Consider the following 16,284-nt stretch of genomic DNA (forward strand, 5'->3'; position numbering starts at 1 on the left):
AACACCCAGAAACATGCAGATGTCCTTATTCTCAGTTACATTTGGACCTTAAGAAAACATCTAAAATATATGGTTTTCCCTACAGCCAATAACAAACCTGCCTGCTTGATACACAGTATTTCAACTCACCATCTGTGAAAAGTTTCCTGACAGAATATCACATGGAGCCAAGTGGCCAAAATACCAAGGCTAACTTGGTTTAATTCGTTAGTCTAAAACTATAATTAAAAACTGATTTCCAATAATGAATTCAAGATTTTCTTTACTAAAATTATTATGAAAAATTAAACTTCAAAATTTCTGAACCCAGCATACTTATGGAAAGACCACCAATGATTTGAGCCTAAGCCTTTATGTACCAAGTTCATTTTTAGGCCCTAAGAATTCTGAGTGCCTCTGAAGAAATAATCAACAAATATCCAAAGATATACTTCAGACAGCAACAGTAAGAATACTTTAAAACTTGCAATAAGTCATGATTAACCAGAACCTTCTATTTCAACACTTTTTAAGTATCCTGCTGCTTGCCTCTCAATGGCATTCTTTTATATATTTATATATATGATTTTAAGTGGAATTAATTCCTTTTTTCCTTTTTGTAACCTATGTAGAAGTTTGCAGTCCAGTTCAGTTGCAATAAACAATATATATGCACACCTATAACACCTATACATATGCTTCTGTAATAGATGTTATCAAAAGCACACAATTTTAAAATCTGATGAAGTGACAGCAAGGTTAGAATGCCACCTTCTCAGGCATTTTGAAATGCTGACTAGTCTTTGAGAAGCTCCATTATGTATAGTACCCATGTTTATTTATGCTGCCCTGTAAGTGTTGACTGTCATGGGATAATTAATCATATACAATTTTTTCTTTCCTATCAGATCCCCTTCTGCATCCATACACTATGCTTTCACTCCATTTTGTTTCCCTGGCCAAATAAATATAGTTTCTAGGGAATACCTATTCCAAATAGCTTTGCCATGTTCTAAAGACAGTCTTAATTTCCTCACAGCTTTCACCAGCACCCTCCCTACAGCATTTGAATATCCACCAAGACTACATGTGAACTACATCTGCCTCTTCCAAACTCCCCAATGATCAAAGAGCTTTTAAACTTAAAAGCCAAGTTTTACTAGGGGAAGCAAAAAAACAAAAAAAACACAACCAAAATTAGAACACTAAGTGACTCCAAGGGAGTCCCAAGGAAGACAGAACAGAAATGAAAGGTGTCTTATGGGGTTGCATCCCAATGCTCCATGTACCAAAAAGTGCATTTTTTGCTGCCTTACTTGTTTCTGCAAGTGAGAACTCTTTGTTATAGACTATAATGTAGATAATATTTACAGCTCCTCATGTACTATTTATGATCAATTCCAACATCTAACATTATAGAGATTGACCTTTAACTAAGGTTTACATATATTCTTCTGTAACAATATAAAAAGTCTTATTCAATTCTTGATAAATCAACACATGCCATTATCCAGTTTTCAGACCTCAGATGTTTAAAACCACTATGGAAAACTGAAAACCTGAAGCCTTTACTGCATCCAGTCTCTCACTTCCATTCATATCTTCTGAAGCATTTCTCAGAGTGGCTTTATTTAAATTTTCTTTTTTATTATGATTTCTATAATTACTCCTGTATAATTTGCCCATTACATTTCTCTATTAAATTCTATATGATTGATTTAAATGAGGCTCTGAGGTTGCAATGTAAGGCTAACCTTGTGACTGTCTTGTTCTTTCATGTGCTGTTTCCAGCTCATCATGTGACAGCTTGGAAAGTTTTTGAACATACTTTTACCCAAGTCTAAAAATTAATCTTTGCATACAAGATATGCATATAACAAATGTTACCAAAATCTGGACTCCACTCTCAGCCCCTCAGTTTCCATTTGTAAAAGGCAGAGCTATCTCCCAAAGTTAAACCCAAGGCATTTAGAGAACAATTTTTAAATGAAGAAGATGAACATATTTTCATAAAATGAGAGACAAGCTTTGTGAGGATTAATTTCCCTTTTTTCATGATCTGCGCCCTCAACATCTGCAAATCATTCTTAAGCAACCCCTTCTTCCCATAATCTCAGATTTCACAGCAACATATTTCATCATTATTCTTCACCAAAACAGAACTCAGGAAAAAAAAAATTCCATTTGGTATGTCAGATTTTATAACATAGTAATGCAAATACCCAAATTAAGATTTCTATTTGTAATAGTTATGCAGATTTTTCATTTCTGGTATTGCTTTGCTGCACAACAGCTAGCCAGATGTATATGCCAGATAAATTCAAGATAGTAATTTTAGTTGTATGAAGTGTAAACCTGACAAAGACATACTCTGCCATATGTAAAAAACTTTTCAAGGATCTCTGATTTCTAGATATTTCTAGATATATTCTAGATATTTCAAGATATAGAAAAAGCCCATTCTAAAGCCAAAAACTTTCTTATAGCCCCTCAGTTATGGTGACTTACTCACTGCTAGTACAGAACTTTAAAAAGACTGCCAGCTGATAGTGCTATTTCTTTTCAAAGGTATTTTCTTTTTCTCTACCAAAACAAGTTATGTTTGGAAACTTGCTTCATCAAATGCTTACTTAAACAAAAAAAAAATTCTTTTACAGTTCATAATTCACTGGGGTAGGAGCTAAAGAAACAGGTGTAAGCTATCAGACAGAGTTTTATCAATGCCAATGATAGTCAAAAATCAGGATGGAATTTTGTTTTGCTTTTAAGTCTTAGCTTTATTAAAAAAAAAAAAAATCTTTAAGTTGTTTGGATTCCATGTAAATCATAGATAAAATTCAAAGTAATTAGTGATATACTTCCAAATACTAATTCTATTTTATTACTGCAACTTTATTTCATGTTTAATAGATACTGACACGGTTATTAAAGAATGAGAAAAATAATTAAACAACACCCTTATTGTATTCTGAATTAATACAGCCAATTCAAGCACTTAAATTATAGTTACAATGCATATATGCCAAATCAAAGATGTGTGACACTCAGTGGAACAACCCATTAACATTGACAGGAAATATCTGATAAGGCAGATACATCATTAAAATGTATTTGGTTTGTTTTCACAAGGTAGCCTAAGTCTTGCAAGAGTGCTTGGTGAACTTCCAGATCTTATTAAATATTTATAATTAATCCTTACAAAGTAACATTTCACAATGTGTGTTCTAATTAAAGGGACACTGTCAGCTTGAATTTTTTTTTCTAATTTGACCCATCCAAAAACTTGAAATTGCTGTTCAAGTCCCATTTAGACTGTAGATCCTACACTTCTGCTTAAGAAGTGAGAAAACTTAGATCTGCTATGAAATTTTACAAAGATCTTTCACACAATCATGAGCACTGTATCAAATGCTCTGAGGTTACTTCTCCTCACTCTGCTCCAGCAGGCAATACTTGCTTGGGGGTTTTCTTGATGTGTGATTAGACTCCCCTTTGCTACTGCTGTTGCTATCCTACATAACTCCTTAATTTTCAAAAAGGCTATTTCCAAAAGGCATAAATGTAGCAAGGAACAGAAATCTAACACTCAGTGAGATTGAGGGATTCATTCCTTCGATGTAACTCGTTCTTTCTTAACCTCAACTTCTTTTCCTTCTTTTCTTTTTTTTTTTTTTTTTTTTTTTTTTTGAGATAAATAACTAATCTAGAGAATCTTTTCTCTGAGCAAGTTTTTTTACTCATACATCTTTTGTTAAGTTGTACATGAATGGCTTCCAAGAAAACCAAAGGCTGCATGAAAAGTGAAAAGTGGTATCATTGAGCTCTTGTCTACATTTTTATCTAGAATACCATGATTTACAGTAATCAACCCCATTTTGGCTCTTCCATAGCCACATAGCCATAGAATCACAAATGAAAACTATAATTTTGCATTTATGGTGCTTTGGATTGCATTATGGACCACTTGAACTGTTTCCTTTCAAATGAAACTAAATTGAAAGCTGAACTCCAAGAATTTGCCTACTGCATTCCACCTATGGAGCCCACAGGAGCAGACTAAAATTACCATGGAGTAGCATATTCAGTCTCTAGGACTCTCACTAGTTGCTATAGCAGGCAGAGAGAATCTTTATTACATGCTCACAGTCTAATCTCAGATTTGCACCTGATGTTTGAAAGTGGCATAATCTCTAAGAAGAAATCAAACCCCTGAACAGGACACTTCTGATGGTCTGTAGGGGAATGGCTTTTGGTGAGGGTGGAGAGTGGAACACATCTGTTTCCTTAATTGATAAAAATTTACAGAAAGGCCTCTGAAAGACAGGCCTACACTAACACACACACATATACACATATACATTTCAGTCCCAGGACTGAAATCCCAGTGTTGAAGCTGCTCACAGGTGGCATAGACAGACAAAAGTGAGACTCACATTATTTCCTTCTGTATAGCTTTCCTTGACACACAGGCACCTGTATGGTTCCATAGTTGTGTCACACTCATCAGCATGGCCATGGCAATTACACCTGAAAGAAAAAGAGGTGGTGTGAAAACTTGTAAAATATGAAAACACATCTGTGCAAAAATATATTACACAGTCACAAAGTCAATTTTGTGTATTACATAGTCTGGTTCTTCATTAAGAACAAATAAATGTCACCAAAGAGAATGTTCTTAGGTGCAGTAAACTATGAAAGACTACTTCACTCAATATATTTTTAAGCAACAACAACTTCTTTTCAAGAAAATAAAAACCAGCATGTAGTAGAGCCTTATATGATATGCAACGAAAACTGTATTTCAGTATATAACATTAATATGTAAAATTTTATTAAATAAATTACAGTTTTTCATCTATATTAAAACTTCCAGTGTGGCTCTAGTTTTTCAAGAAATCTTAACTACTTCAAGAATAATTTTGAAGTTTAACCCATTTTATCTCTGTTAAAATGTCCAATTCTTACTAAAATAAAATGTGTACAGAGTCTTAATTAATAGCCAACAATCACACCACTCTACCTGAAGGGCTGCTCTTCTGGAGGCAGGGCATAGCTTTGCAAACTACAGCTGAAAATATTTTATTGTTACATCGTCACCAAAATAAAGCTGTTTTAGTAAATGCATTATCACAATACATCTAAATCAATAATCAAAATATATATTACTAAGAGTGACAATTTTAAAGTAAACATGACTTCCACCAGGGTGCTTTCTCTCAAAATGAGAACTAGCAAAATAAATTAAGGAATAGTAATACTTAAAAATCTTCACCATATGCTTCCTGGAAACTATTTCACTGCCAAATTTGCATATTATTTACAGGGCATAATTAGTTCTTTCACAAGACAGCACACTTACCATAAACAATAAAGTTGTCAGTCACAGATAATACAACAGTTTTACTGACAGCTACCCAATTTTGAAAGGAAAACTCCAACTAAAACAAAGAACAAGCTCTGCATTGACTGTTGAAATTGCCATGTCTGGGAATCTATAGCTTGGAAGAGTTACTGAAATAAAGCATGAGCCATTGTTTCAGTCATAAGCCTTTGCTTAGAGGCATTGGTAATTCCAAGGAAAGGATTGATTTTGACAGATTTGTGTAATAAATATAATTAATTTTAAAATAAAATGTGAGCAAACAGTTTTACAAAACAGTACACTAGTCATTTCCAACCACATACACTGCTTCAGACCAAATTTCCTTTCTCAATCATACATGTAAAAGCAAAATAAATTGATCAAATTTTAGGCAGGTCCTTATATGCTGTGCAGAGCTGTAACAGTCAGAAACAGTGTTGGAAGTGGGAAGAGTCACATAGCACTTACCTTCCACTGACTGTAACTTCATTAACTCCATAGTACCTATGCCTAAAATTTACCCAAGGCTCATTAGTGTGATACTGGCCACGGAGATGAATCCTCACTTGTGTAGCTTTCACAAATTCTTGAAGAGATGGAGTATTATAAAAATCATTGTAACCAGGTCGGTGATTTGGTTCAGGGGTAAGGACACTGAAAGTTAGATTACCACGAGAATACGGTGTAAAGCTGTTTAAATAGAGAGGAAAACAAATCAAACTCAAAATATTATATATTTTACAGATGTCTCAACTGTAAATGGTGGTTTCATACTTTCTGGGTAAAAATTCTTATGTCAGTGGATTCCCAGTCACCAGTATTCAAGAAGGGGAAAAGAAACATCCTCTATATGTCTGTTTTTGCCCTAAAATACCATGCTCTTCTCCAGATCCAAAGTTTCCAATTAAAAGTAAAGACTTTAACAGGCAAATTCAAAATATTATTAAAGTGTGACTGATAGTGTCGTCTGCACACACATTTTCAAAAAGTTTAACACACTGTCCTTGAGAAACACAAACTAGGCTTGAACCACCTAAGGAAATCATCCAATGACTGATACAATAATTAATAGGCTGATATTGTTAGTAATATACTTGCTAAAACCATATAAGAACCATACAGAAATGATTGCTGTCTTTTGAATTCCAGAGTCATGGGACTATATATTCTGCTCATCTGAGTGAGCAGAGTTAGAAATGCTACCTTCCAGCAAGTGAAGTGTAAGATAATTTAATGGAAAGTAGTAAGTTTAAGAGTAAAACTACATATATAAGCCCAGGTAGGAGAAGCACAGTCCTGAGTAAAACTGAGTAAACAAGAAGATATAAACTGCACATTTGCACAACTTGGCATGAATCATGTCATATTGGTCTATGCACTAGGCAGTTTAGCCTCTGAAAAGAATGTCTGCTTATTTGCACACCTACATGAGATCATTAAAAATAGGTATCTCACGTTATCACCTGGAACCTGACATGCAACATTCAAAAAATGTCACTTCAAAATGTGTCAGTTTTTGAAAGATGAGATTTCTAGTTAGGCTAGGTCTGCTGAGTCTTCTGACTGCTCTTCTGTCATTGTGAAGGATCTCTGAATTTCCTGTGCTCCTAATCCAGGTCAGTGCTCTACAGAAAATCTCAGTAGAATATATCTGTTTCTTTGGGTGATTATGTCTTCTCTTTCCCTCCAAAGAAAATCTAAAATCTAAATAAAGAGTATTTCTTCCATGGCTGTATATACAGTATAGAACTGTAATGGAAATGTTTAGACAGGTCCAAATGGCAGATACCATGTTGGTATGGAAGCATCAGAAGGAACAGCAGAAACACTGGCTGATGGCAACTAGATAAGCAAGTCATCAAGATTTTAGGGCATCTACATGCAGTTTCTCAGGAAACCAGGAAAACAAAGGAGACTCTAAAATAAGGGTCAGCCAGTATTCAGACTAAGTAAAGATTTAAGCCTCTGATAGGGGATAAAGGACAATGACCAATTCCTAACTTACACAGGTGGTACAGATGGAGAAACAAAAACTTGAATCACTTTCATTTTCTAAAGGACAGAAAAAAGAGTCCATTCAGTACCAGCATGGGATCACCAAAACAAGAACCATCAAGTTATGGCAAGGATTTCAAAACCAAGTTAATTTTTCTTTCATGTAAACCCAGGGAATCCTGGATGGCCACCAGGACACTGGTGTCTAAATCCTGGACAGACAATCATGTCTTGGCAGTTACGAGTTTGTGGGCAGGAGAGAAAGAAAGAGAAACGAGTTTTGCTTTACAATAAAATCCTCTAGGGAACTCTGTTACACTGCTGAGATAAATTTAGAGCTTTATCTCAACAGAAACTCCTCTTTGAGCACATAGAATATTCACCAACATATGTCTTATCATTTAAAGCTTTCTGTACATCAGCTGTACCCAAAAATTATTAATTCATATCACTTCCTATCATCATTTACATTTTAATTGAAGGGGAGAAACTGTGCTGCTTAGAAAACACTTATTGAAACAGTCCATATTTAACTCCTCAGGTCTTTTTTAAAATCATACAAATGCATATTTTTTGTGCTGAAAGTGGTATTGCACCTCAATTGGGTTATTTATCCAAAAACATTTGTCTTAAGGTATTTCCCTATTCCTGTACCCTCTGCTTCAAAGATCAGCAATAAAGCTCAGATTCCTTTGCTGAAAAGTGGTGTAACTCAAATGACCTTATGCTCCTCTCCTCAGAATTCTGAACTCCTGGAGAACAAAGATGCTGACACTTGAAAAGTCTTAGAAAGGTAGCAAAAGTGGGGGGAAAAAGTGCCTACAGCACCTGGTAATGTATTTTCTCACTGATTTCCAGCCAAGTACTAAACAAGCCTTATACTGACTGGCATCTGAACTCAGGCAAGAGATAATGCAGTTGAATATATGTAGAGGTATAAGTTCAATTTTATACATGTGTGTGTACATGTAAAGCACATAAAGCATACATTTTATACATTATATAGCTTGAAATTTTCACATTAATTGACAGTAAAAGGGCTTGCAACATATTTCTAAATGGTAATAATCCTTCTAGCCCCTCTTCCCACAGTTTTATGTTGCTCCTTGCTTAGAAAGATGAGAAAGATTCAAGATACCATTTTCAACTCATTTTTACATGTGTTGCATAACACTAGCAGGGTTGAATGACTGGCCTTTGCACTTCAGTCCAGCCTCCTTTCCAAGCTTCAGAACAAGTTTGCCTCCCAGAAATCAGAAGGTAGACTTTCACATTCACTAGACAGTTTAGAACTATGTTGTATCAGTACCTTCCTCCACTTATCTTCTTAGTGTTCTGCAATTCTACTGGCAATAGCCATCAAATCACTAACACATATTTTGAAACTCTACTACAAAAATAACACTCATCAAATTACTAAAATCTGATAAAAAAATGACAGAAGACTTTTTGGCACTCTTGAGTTGAAAGGTCCTGTTTAGAGTCTTTTATATATTCAGCAGTCCATAACAAATGAGTGTGCCAAATTAAAAGATTCTATCTCACTGGGACATAGCAAGGAATTGTGTCAGGATGTTAACTGTTTGAAGAATCTATATTATGCAGATAATACCCACTCATACCTATGCAGCTGGAGACAGTTGACAGAGTCTGGTTTTTCCAGAGATCCATTGTTCTCCATTTCAAAAATACTGCAATTCCTAGCAAAATATTGCCAGTCTTCCCATTCTAGATCATCTCTTTTTTTCCTTTCAATTTTTATTCCTTCAGGGTGTGGGCTAAAGAACTGCAGTATAATATAAAATACCTGCAAGAAGACAACAAATTTATGAACTGATAATAATGACTAAATTGTAAAACAACGAGAATTTAAACCTTTTTTTTCTCTTTAATGTAATTATACAGTCTGTTTTACCACTCACAGACAGAGGCAGCCATATTCCCCCCCATATATTCCCAATGAAAGCCAAAGAGAACCTTTTTTATTGAAAAAGCTCTTTGATCTCTCAGACATATCACACAACTACTGAACTATTGCATCAGAACCTCACTTTTTCTCAAAGACTGTTTGAAAATGCACTGCAGTCAGGTCCACAATTTGTTACAACAATGTTAATTTGGTAAAAATGAAAGTTGCAACTTTGTGTTGCCAAACATTTAATCAAGTTGCTTGTCTGATAGCAGGTAAGCTTGTTTTGTTTTTTTAATTCTCCATGTTTTTAGCTCAGATTCTCATCAAATACCTGTAAAGAGCACATCCCTCAGCATACTGCTTAAGCAGAAGTGTATGTATCAAATAACAAAAGCCAAGAATTTCACATACATTTGAAATGACTTTTAACTAAACAACTAACATTTACATATGTAGCCAAAGCCTGCCATCACATTCTTTCCCTACCATTATTTTAAAAAAGAAAAAAAAAAATGGCCAGCAAGAATATACAGAAATTTGGTGAATACCCTATAGTGAATGCAGCACCACTTCTGATATGTCCTTCTTTCCAAGACATCCTGACATTCTTCCACAGCCTAGTGGAGGGCTAGAAGCAATATGGCTTCTCCAATAACTATGCCTGCTTATCATTTTCTCTTTTCATACTCCTTGGGAAGCTAATCTTTCACTTTCAGAACATCTACAAACAGGAACACCCTCTAATATGTCAATGGGCTTTTGATACATTAAATTTCATTTGTCTGCAGTCAGTTTTCTACCAGCAGATATGAAAGAAGCACCTTAAGTTTTAATAGAAATTAAAGTTGAAATTTACAGAAGTGGAGTTAAAAGACAACAATCAGTTTCTAAATATTGGTGCCTTCTCACAGGATATCTACTCTTGTATATTTACTCTAGATTACAGCTTGTTAAAACAGGCACATCAAAAGAGAATGCCAAGAACCATAATGTGTGTTCTGTTGCCTTTAGCACTGTTACACACCAATAAAGGAAACTTTCTTCCTGGTCCTCTAAGGATAACATTTTAAAGCATAAGGTTTGAATATCCTCAAAACTACAGTGCAATATCTACAATAATATTTTCTTAGTTTTGTTTTCATAAATGACAAACAGCATTGTCCCATTACCTGATACTGTCCATTCTGCAAATCTATTGTGATTGAAACACCACGATCCAGACTTGCAGTATTTGCAAACACAGATGAAATCCAGGTGGTCCCAATGTCATTATCATTGATGTAGGAGAGAGGATGGGCTTCTGCATCCAGCCTCAGCACCCTGTCATTAGTGGTGTCATCTGCACCATTAGGGATGCAGTACCTCTGTATCAGAGGGTGCACTCGGGGATGACTCCCAGGACAGCGGCACTCAGACTGCGTATGAAGATGAGGGAATTTTCCAGAGAATACTTCCAAAATGTCTCTGTCACAGCATACAGAATAGTAATTACATACATGACAAAAAAGAACACTTTGTGCATCTAGGTTCATAGATAAAATTCAGTTTAGATTATAGCAGAAGGCCTCAACTCCTGATCTAAGCTCATAAAAATGAGGCACTCAGCTAGGAGTGAAGTCTCCCCCCAAGGTCTCTACGTTATCAATGGTGGCAATAGGCATCTTCAAAAAATATCTGTGAAGAACCATGCTGGAGCTCCTTTCACTGCTCCACATATATGGAGTTCTTCAGACACAGGGCACCAAGGGAAAGCTAGACAGGATGAACCCTGCCATAGATGCATGGAGAAAAACTCCTAACTTTTTATTGCAGCATCATGTCTGACTCCAATCAGCAGTCTGGATTCTGTTCTTAAATATACCACAGTGTCAATATGCTGCCTGTAACCACAGTAAAGTCCAATGTTTGCACTCAAATATTCCCAAAAGACCAGCTTGAACAATATCATATGGTACCTTAGGAAACTTGGATAGAAATATTTTCACTTTCAGCTAATTTTATTAAAAATGCCCACTTTTTAAAACTGCAATAGACCTAGTCATGTCAAAACATTGAGATACTTCAGTGCCCTCTGACATCAGCAACTGAAATAGATATGAAGGCAGATAGGCAGGCAAGCAAGCAGGTTTATGGATGACACAGACAGCTCTTTATCTGCTCATTGCTGGTATAAAGGAAGGATTTTGTGAGTCTAGAAGAGACTGAATTTTTAAATGTAAACCTTGTTACTTTTCCCATTTTCTTACTTTATCAATAAGAACGTGTGCTTCTTAAGCAAATAAATACTTGCTAGCTGCCACTACAGCTTCCACAGAACCCAGAGTTACAGGACTTCTTACATATCCATAGCCTTAAATTAATTGGTAGGCAGGCAAGAGCCTTCCCAGTTTATCCCAGACAATCATTTTGGACCAAGTTATTTGTAAATATAAAACCAAATCTAGAAAGACATCAGTAGGTGAAAACAGTCTGTAAAATACCTTAATTTTCAATTGTTAAGCTTTATTCATTTCACTGACCTAAATTGTAGATCAAAAGATTTGACAAGCATCGCTCTGAGAAATACAACCAATGTGATTTTCATAAAACTTGGAATTCAGATTCACATTAATACTTCCAATTCACAGAAGCTCAGTTCATCATAATGTCCTGCAGACAGCTGAGCTCGGAGGAAACTGCTCTACATCTTATTGAAAGACTATCATGAAGTAGCCTGAAGGTCTGCAGTCCTGGTGTCATTGTGAGCAGCCTCCCCAGAAGCACCACGCAGACAAATAGGACCTGACTACTTCTGGCCAGCCTGAAACACTGGATTAATCCAGCATGAGCTGGATAACAAAGGTAACATCTCTTTGTAATGTGCTAGGAAGGGAGGCTGGAGGGCAACAGAAATTGCACTGGCAACACTAATTTGGCCACAGGAACAGAGGAAGTCAAAGCAATTGCCCAGGGCTCTGTGGGTTGAGGAGCTAAGTCATTGGTGGCTTATGGTGACAATCTCATCTGGGGAGCAAGGGACAATGGCACCTCGGGGCAGGGCTGTGTGCGTGGGGTGGGGGAGCACCAAGAATACCTGACATGGATACTGTGGGGAAGGGAAACCAGAGGAAAACTAAGCACAGGGAGCCAAGCACAAAGCCAGCATGCTCATCACTTTTGGAATGCCTGTCCTGCTCATCTGCATCACTGGTACCCGAGTGGTCAAACCAGACCAGTCTGCTCTGCTCCCTTCCTTGCCCTGCAGTTCACAGGGAGGGAGCTCAGAGCAAGCTTAGCAAGTCTTATCCAACAAAACTAAGCTTATCAGCACACACTATTATGACAGAATTATGATGAGTAGGTAGCACCTAGACAGTTTATAAGCATTGAAATCTAGCAACTGGATCTACTCTCTGCAGAATACATACTAAGTCAGGTTGTAGCAAGGACAACAATAACAAGGAGAGCACATATTTATTGCAGTGTTTTGTTTCACTACATATATACTACATACACCACTACATACATCAAGTCTATTTATGCAACTGTTCAAAAGCAAAACACATTAAGTTGTTGAATTTATTTTAACTCAAAATTTTTTTAGATTAAAGGTAATTTTTGAATTCAGGTTCAGGAAACTACTTCATCATAAGCAGTTATCTAAAGGAAACATCAGAAAAGCACTACACTTTGGGAAATAAGCATATTGTTATCTATACTTCCTTCTCACCACACTCTTATTTTGCTACAAAAATAGAAGTTATTTACCTGTTTGTAAGTGCCACTGGGTAAAATCGAAAATCTTGCATTCTTCCAACAAATTGTTCTAAACCTAAGGAAATATACTATAAATAATCTATTGAGCAGAAGGCAGCTTTGCACTGCATGAGAGCACCTTTGATTCAGCACTCAGAAATCTCTCTTGCACAATTACCCCTCCTGAATGAAACCATCTTGGACCTGGACAAAACTATAGAGGGCAGTGACTTAATTTTTTTGATAAAAAAGAATGATTTATAATAACTTTATAAGAACATTTTGTACCTATCTCTTTTCTGATTAGAGAGGTGGCACAGGGATCGGCTCATTAGACAGAAGTAATGAGCCAATCCATGTGCCACCTCTAATTAGAGAAGAGATACAGTAGGTACAACTGTACCTATCAATTTATACAATAAAGATAAAAAGCATTTTAAAATATTCTTTTCTTTTACATGATTATTAGCTATCCAGTATTCAGAATCAAAACCACAACAAAATACATTTCCAAATACAAGCTTTAGGAAATGGGGCACAGAATACTCTCTTGCCCAAAGCCATAATAAAGCTGTTTATGAGACATATATTTAGAAGTTAGCTTCAAATTGTACATGTTCCTGAAGAGCAATAATCAGTGTTCTTAGACCTGCAGAGCCAAGAATTAGTGAAAAGCAACAAAATATCCCCCACTGTTCTTCAATGATCATGCCATGATATAGAACATATAAAATTCTAGATGGAGATGAAGAATAAAACTCTCAGGCATTATGAGGCTGAGAGATTCTCATTCTACCATGATTTACATGAATATTGATAGAACTGAAGAACATAGACAGCAAGAAACCTTCAGCTCTGCTCCTGACTCTGCAGAGAGAGGAGTGTAGTCTAGTAGCTATGCACAATTCCATTCTGAAGCAGCTCCCTACATTTACTCATCAAAACTATGGGCAGAAATTAGTGGAAAAAGTCACTTTACATACATGTTTTAGAAAATTCAGGAAAACCTACCTAATATGCAGGAATACATAGATGTTTGGTAGATGATCATAATTTATCTTCCCAGAAATCTTTTGAGAAAGCTAATTGAACAATAGGAATTTTCTTCTGCAGTAAGGTATTACTTCTCAGCATACTCAGATAACTTAAAATTACTCACACACTTCTTTTAACCACATCATGCATGTTTTATTTTGACTATTCCAGTGCATTCCACTAAAGTACAAGATTTACCTGTGAAGCTTTGTCCAATTTGCAGAGTACCATCACCATCAGTATCTACAACTGTTCCCATAAGCGTCCTTGAATCGAAAGGTGTGTTATCATCTTCCCAACCATTCAAGAAGAAACTAATTCGGCTATGCTGCACCTATAGAATCAATGTAAAGGGGCAAACACATGCTTTATCATGCAATCACTTTGATTTCTCTACATTTTTTTGTCTATCACTGATTAACTGATAACATTACCTCGGGCTATTTGCTGCATGTCTTTATTTTTGATACCTACAGTTACCTCTTTTTCATTAAGAGATCACCAGTCAGCTGCAGAGAGCATAAAATTTCCACAGGGGTTAAATCAAAGAGGGAACTACAGCACAGGGATCCTGTGGAGATGGAGGAGAAGAGAGGATAAGAAGGGTGGGTGTGTTTCACAAGCACAAGGCTGGCTACAGCTCCATCACCACTTGGGGCCATGGGCACATGTTACAGCTGTCACAGCTCTTCTCATACATCACTTCAAACAGGCCTCAAGGGGCTGCACACCATGCTCAGGATAACCAAATACAGGCCTCTAACACCCCCCAAAACACCTCCCTAACCCCAGCATACTTCTTTCTATAAGGGCTGAAGGGAATAGTATAGGAACTCCTACATCAGCTTTACACCCACTGGGTAATTCCCTTTCACCAAGGGAACCCTTGGCCAGGAATACGCACTCAGCCAGCACCTCAGGGTACTGTTTTCTGCAAGTGCTCCCTTTCCTGCCAATTCATTTTAAATCTGAGCTAACATTCACAGAAATACTTTATGGCATTCTCCCAGCTCCACAAAGTCACAAGATGCTGAGCTTTTACAAAGTTGGGGTTTTTTCGCATTAGAAATGCTTGGATTTAAGTTACCCAAAATTAGGAAAAGTTTAATAACATGGGAGTGTCCTTCAGCCTTACATTATATTAAATTCAATAGTCTCATTTAAAAAATCCAGGCCCACGCAAAATGAAAACCAGAAGTATTGTGTCTATAGTCAGGTTCCCATTAAAGAAGTTATTACAGAAACTAAGTTGGACTTACCGAAAACTTCAATTTCAGAAAGTTTATTTGTAAAAAAAATTGTATTACTTGGGTTTTAGCAATGTTTACCTTGCATAAAGTTTTTTTTCACATGAGAACTTGGTAGCATTGAAATTCTGAAACACCATTTTGCTGCTGCCAATTTACAGAGAATTATTTTAATTTTGCAGATACGGATGCCTGGTGAATCACGCCTATCGAGGCCAATAAAACTAGAGTGCTTTAGCCCATCTTGACAGTCACACCAATCAAAAGAAAATAAACCTGGAATTATTGCTTCCATAAGAACAATACCTATGTGAGGATATAGAAGGTTTACAAGCCAGAATAATTTGCTGCTAAAAAAGGAAAGATAGAACTTATTTACCAGTTAACAAAATTCCACCTTGAAAACCACAATATAAGCACACACGATACTACTCTGACAATAAAATCTTTCAAATTTCAGACCAAGATAAATGGACACAATTATCTATAAATCTGAGCTAGGATGATCAGCATCAGTGCCTTGGGCAACTTGAGTCTATCAGCATTTTAAGAAAAAAAACATGAAATAAGATGGAGGCGTTTGTTTGGCCTTTTTTTATTTGTCTTCACACAAGATTGTACAAATGATTTTTTCCTCCTTAAACTGTACTTTCAAACATAGACATGCATGCTTAGCTTTATTGCCATTTCCAGATTTAGTCAATATTTCCCAAATTTAGACAGGAATATTTATTGCCCTTCCACTGATGGAAATTTGAAGGCTATTATCATAATTACTAAGCCTTGAGATTTGTTCAAAAAGTTATTGCATATGAGTTTCACCGCTCAAAATACATCTCTCCATTTTAAATTATCTTTTGTGTTGACACATCAATGACCTAAATACAACATTTTCTTTATTTAATTTTAATACAAAGCCCTCTAAACATCTGATGCCCTATTTGCAACAGCCTAAGTATACGTATATATTGTGGTTACATTGCATTTTTTTTCTGCATCACATTTTTTACAGCCTGTTA

The 16,284-nt window shown here is 36.1% G+C and overlaps 1 protein-coding gene across 1 annotated transcript in view; it reads right to left on the reverse strand.

The window, feature by feature from the left end:
- The window catches only part of USH2A (usherin), a 365,445-nt gene that overhangs the window by 318,116 nt on the left and 31,045 nt on the right, over nucleotides 1-16,284 (reverse strand). Inside the window, exons 4-9 of the mRNA XM_056487445.1 lie at nucleotides 14,217-14,352; nucleotides 12,996-13,059; nucleotides 10,418-10,712; nucleotides 8,959-9,143; nucleotides 5,810-6,031; nucleotides 4,413-4,506 (exon numbers count right to left, since the gene is read on the reverse strand). Coding sequence (XP_056343420.1) covers nucleotides 4,413-4,506; nucleotides 5,810-6,031; nucleotides 8,959-9,143; nucleotides 10,418-10,712; nucleotides 12,996-13,059; nucleotides 14,217-14,352 — 996 coding nt within the window. The remainder of the gene's footprint in view (nucleotides 1-4,412; nucleotides 4,507-5,809; nucleotides 6,032-8,958; nucleotides 9,144-10,417; nucleotides 10,713-12,995; nucleotides 13,060-14,216; nucleotides 14,353-16,284) is intronic.

This window comes from Oenanthe melanoleuca, chromosome 3 (genome assembly GCF_029582105.1).
Source record: "Oenanthe melanoleuca isolate GR-GAL-2019-014 chromosome 3, OMel1.0, whole genome shotgun sequence".
Classification (NCBI taxonomy): domain Eukaryota; kingdom Metazoa; phylum Chordata; class Aves; order Passeriformes; family Muscicapidae; genus Oenanthe; species Oenanthe melanoleuca.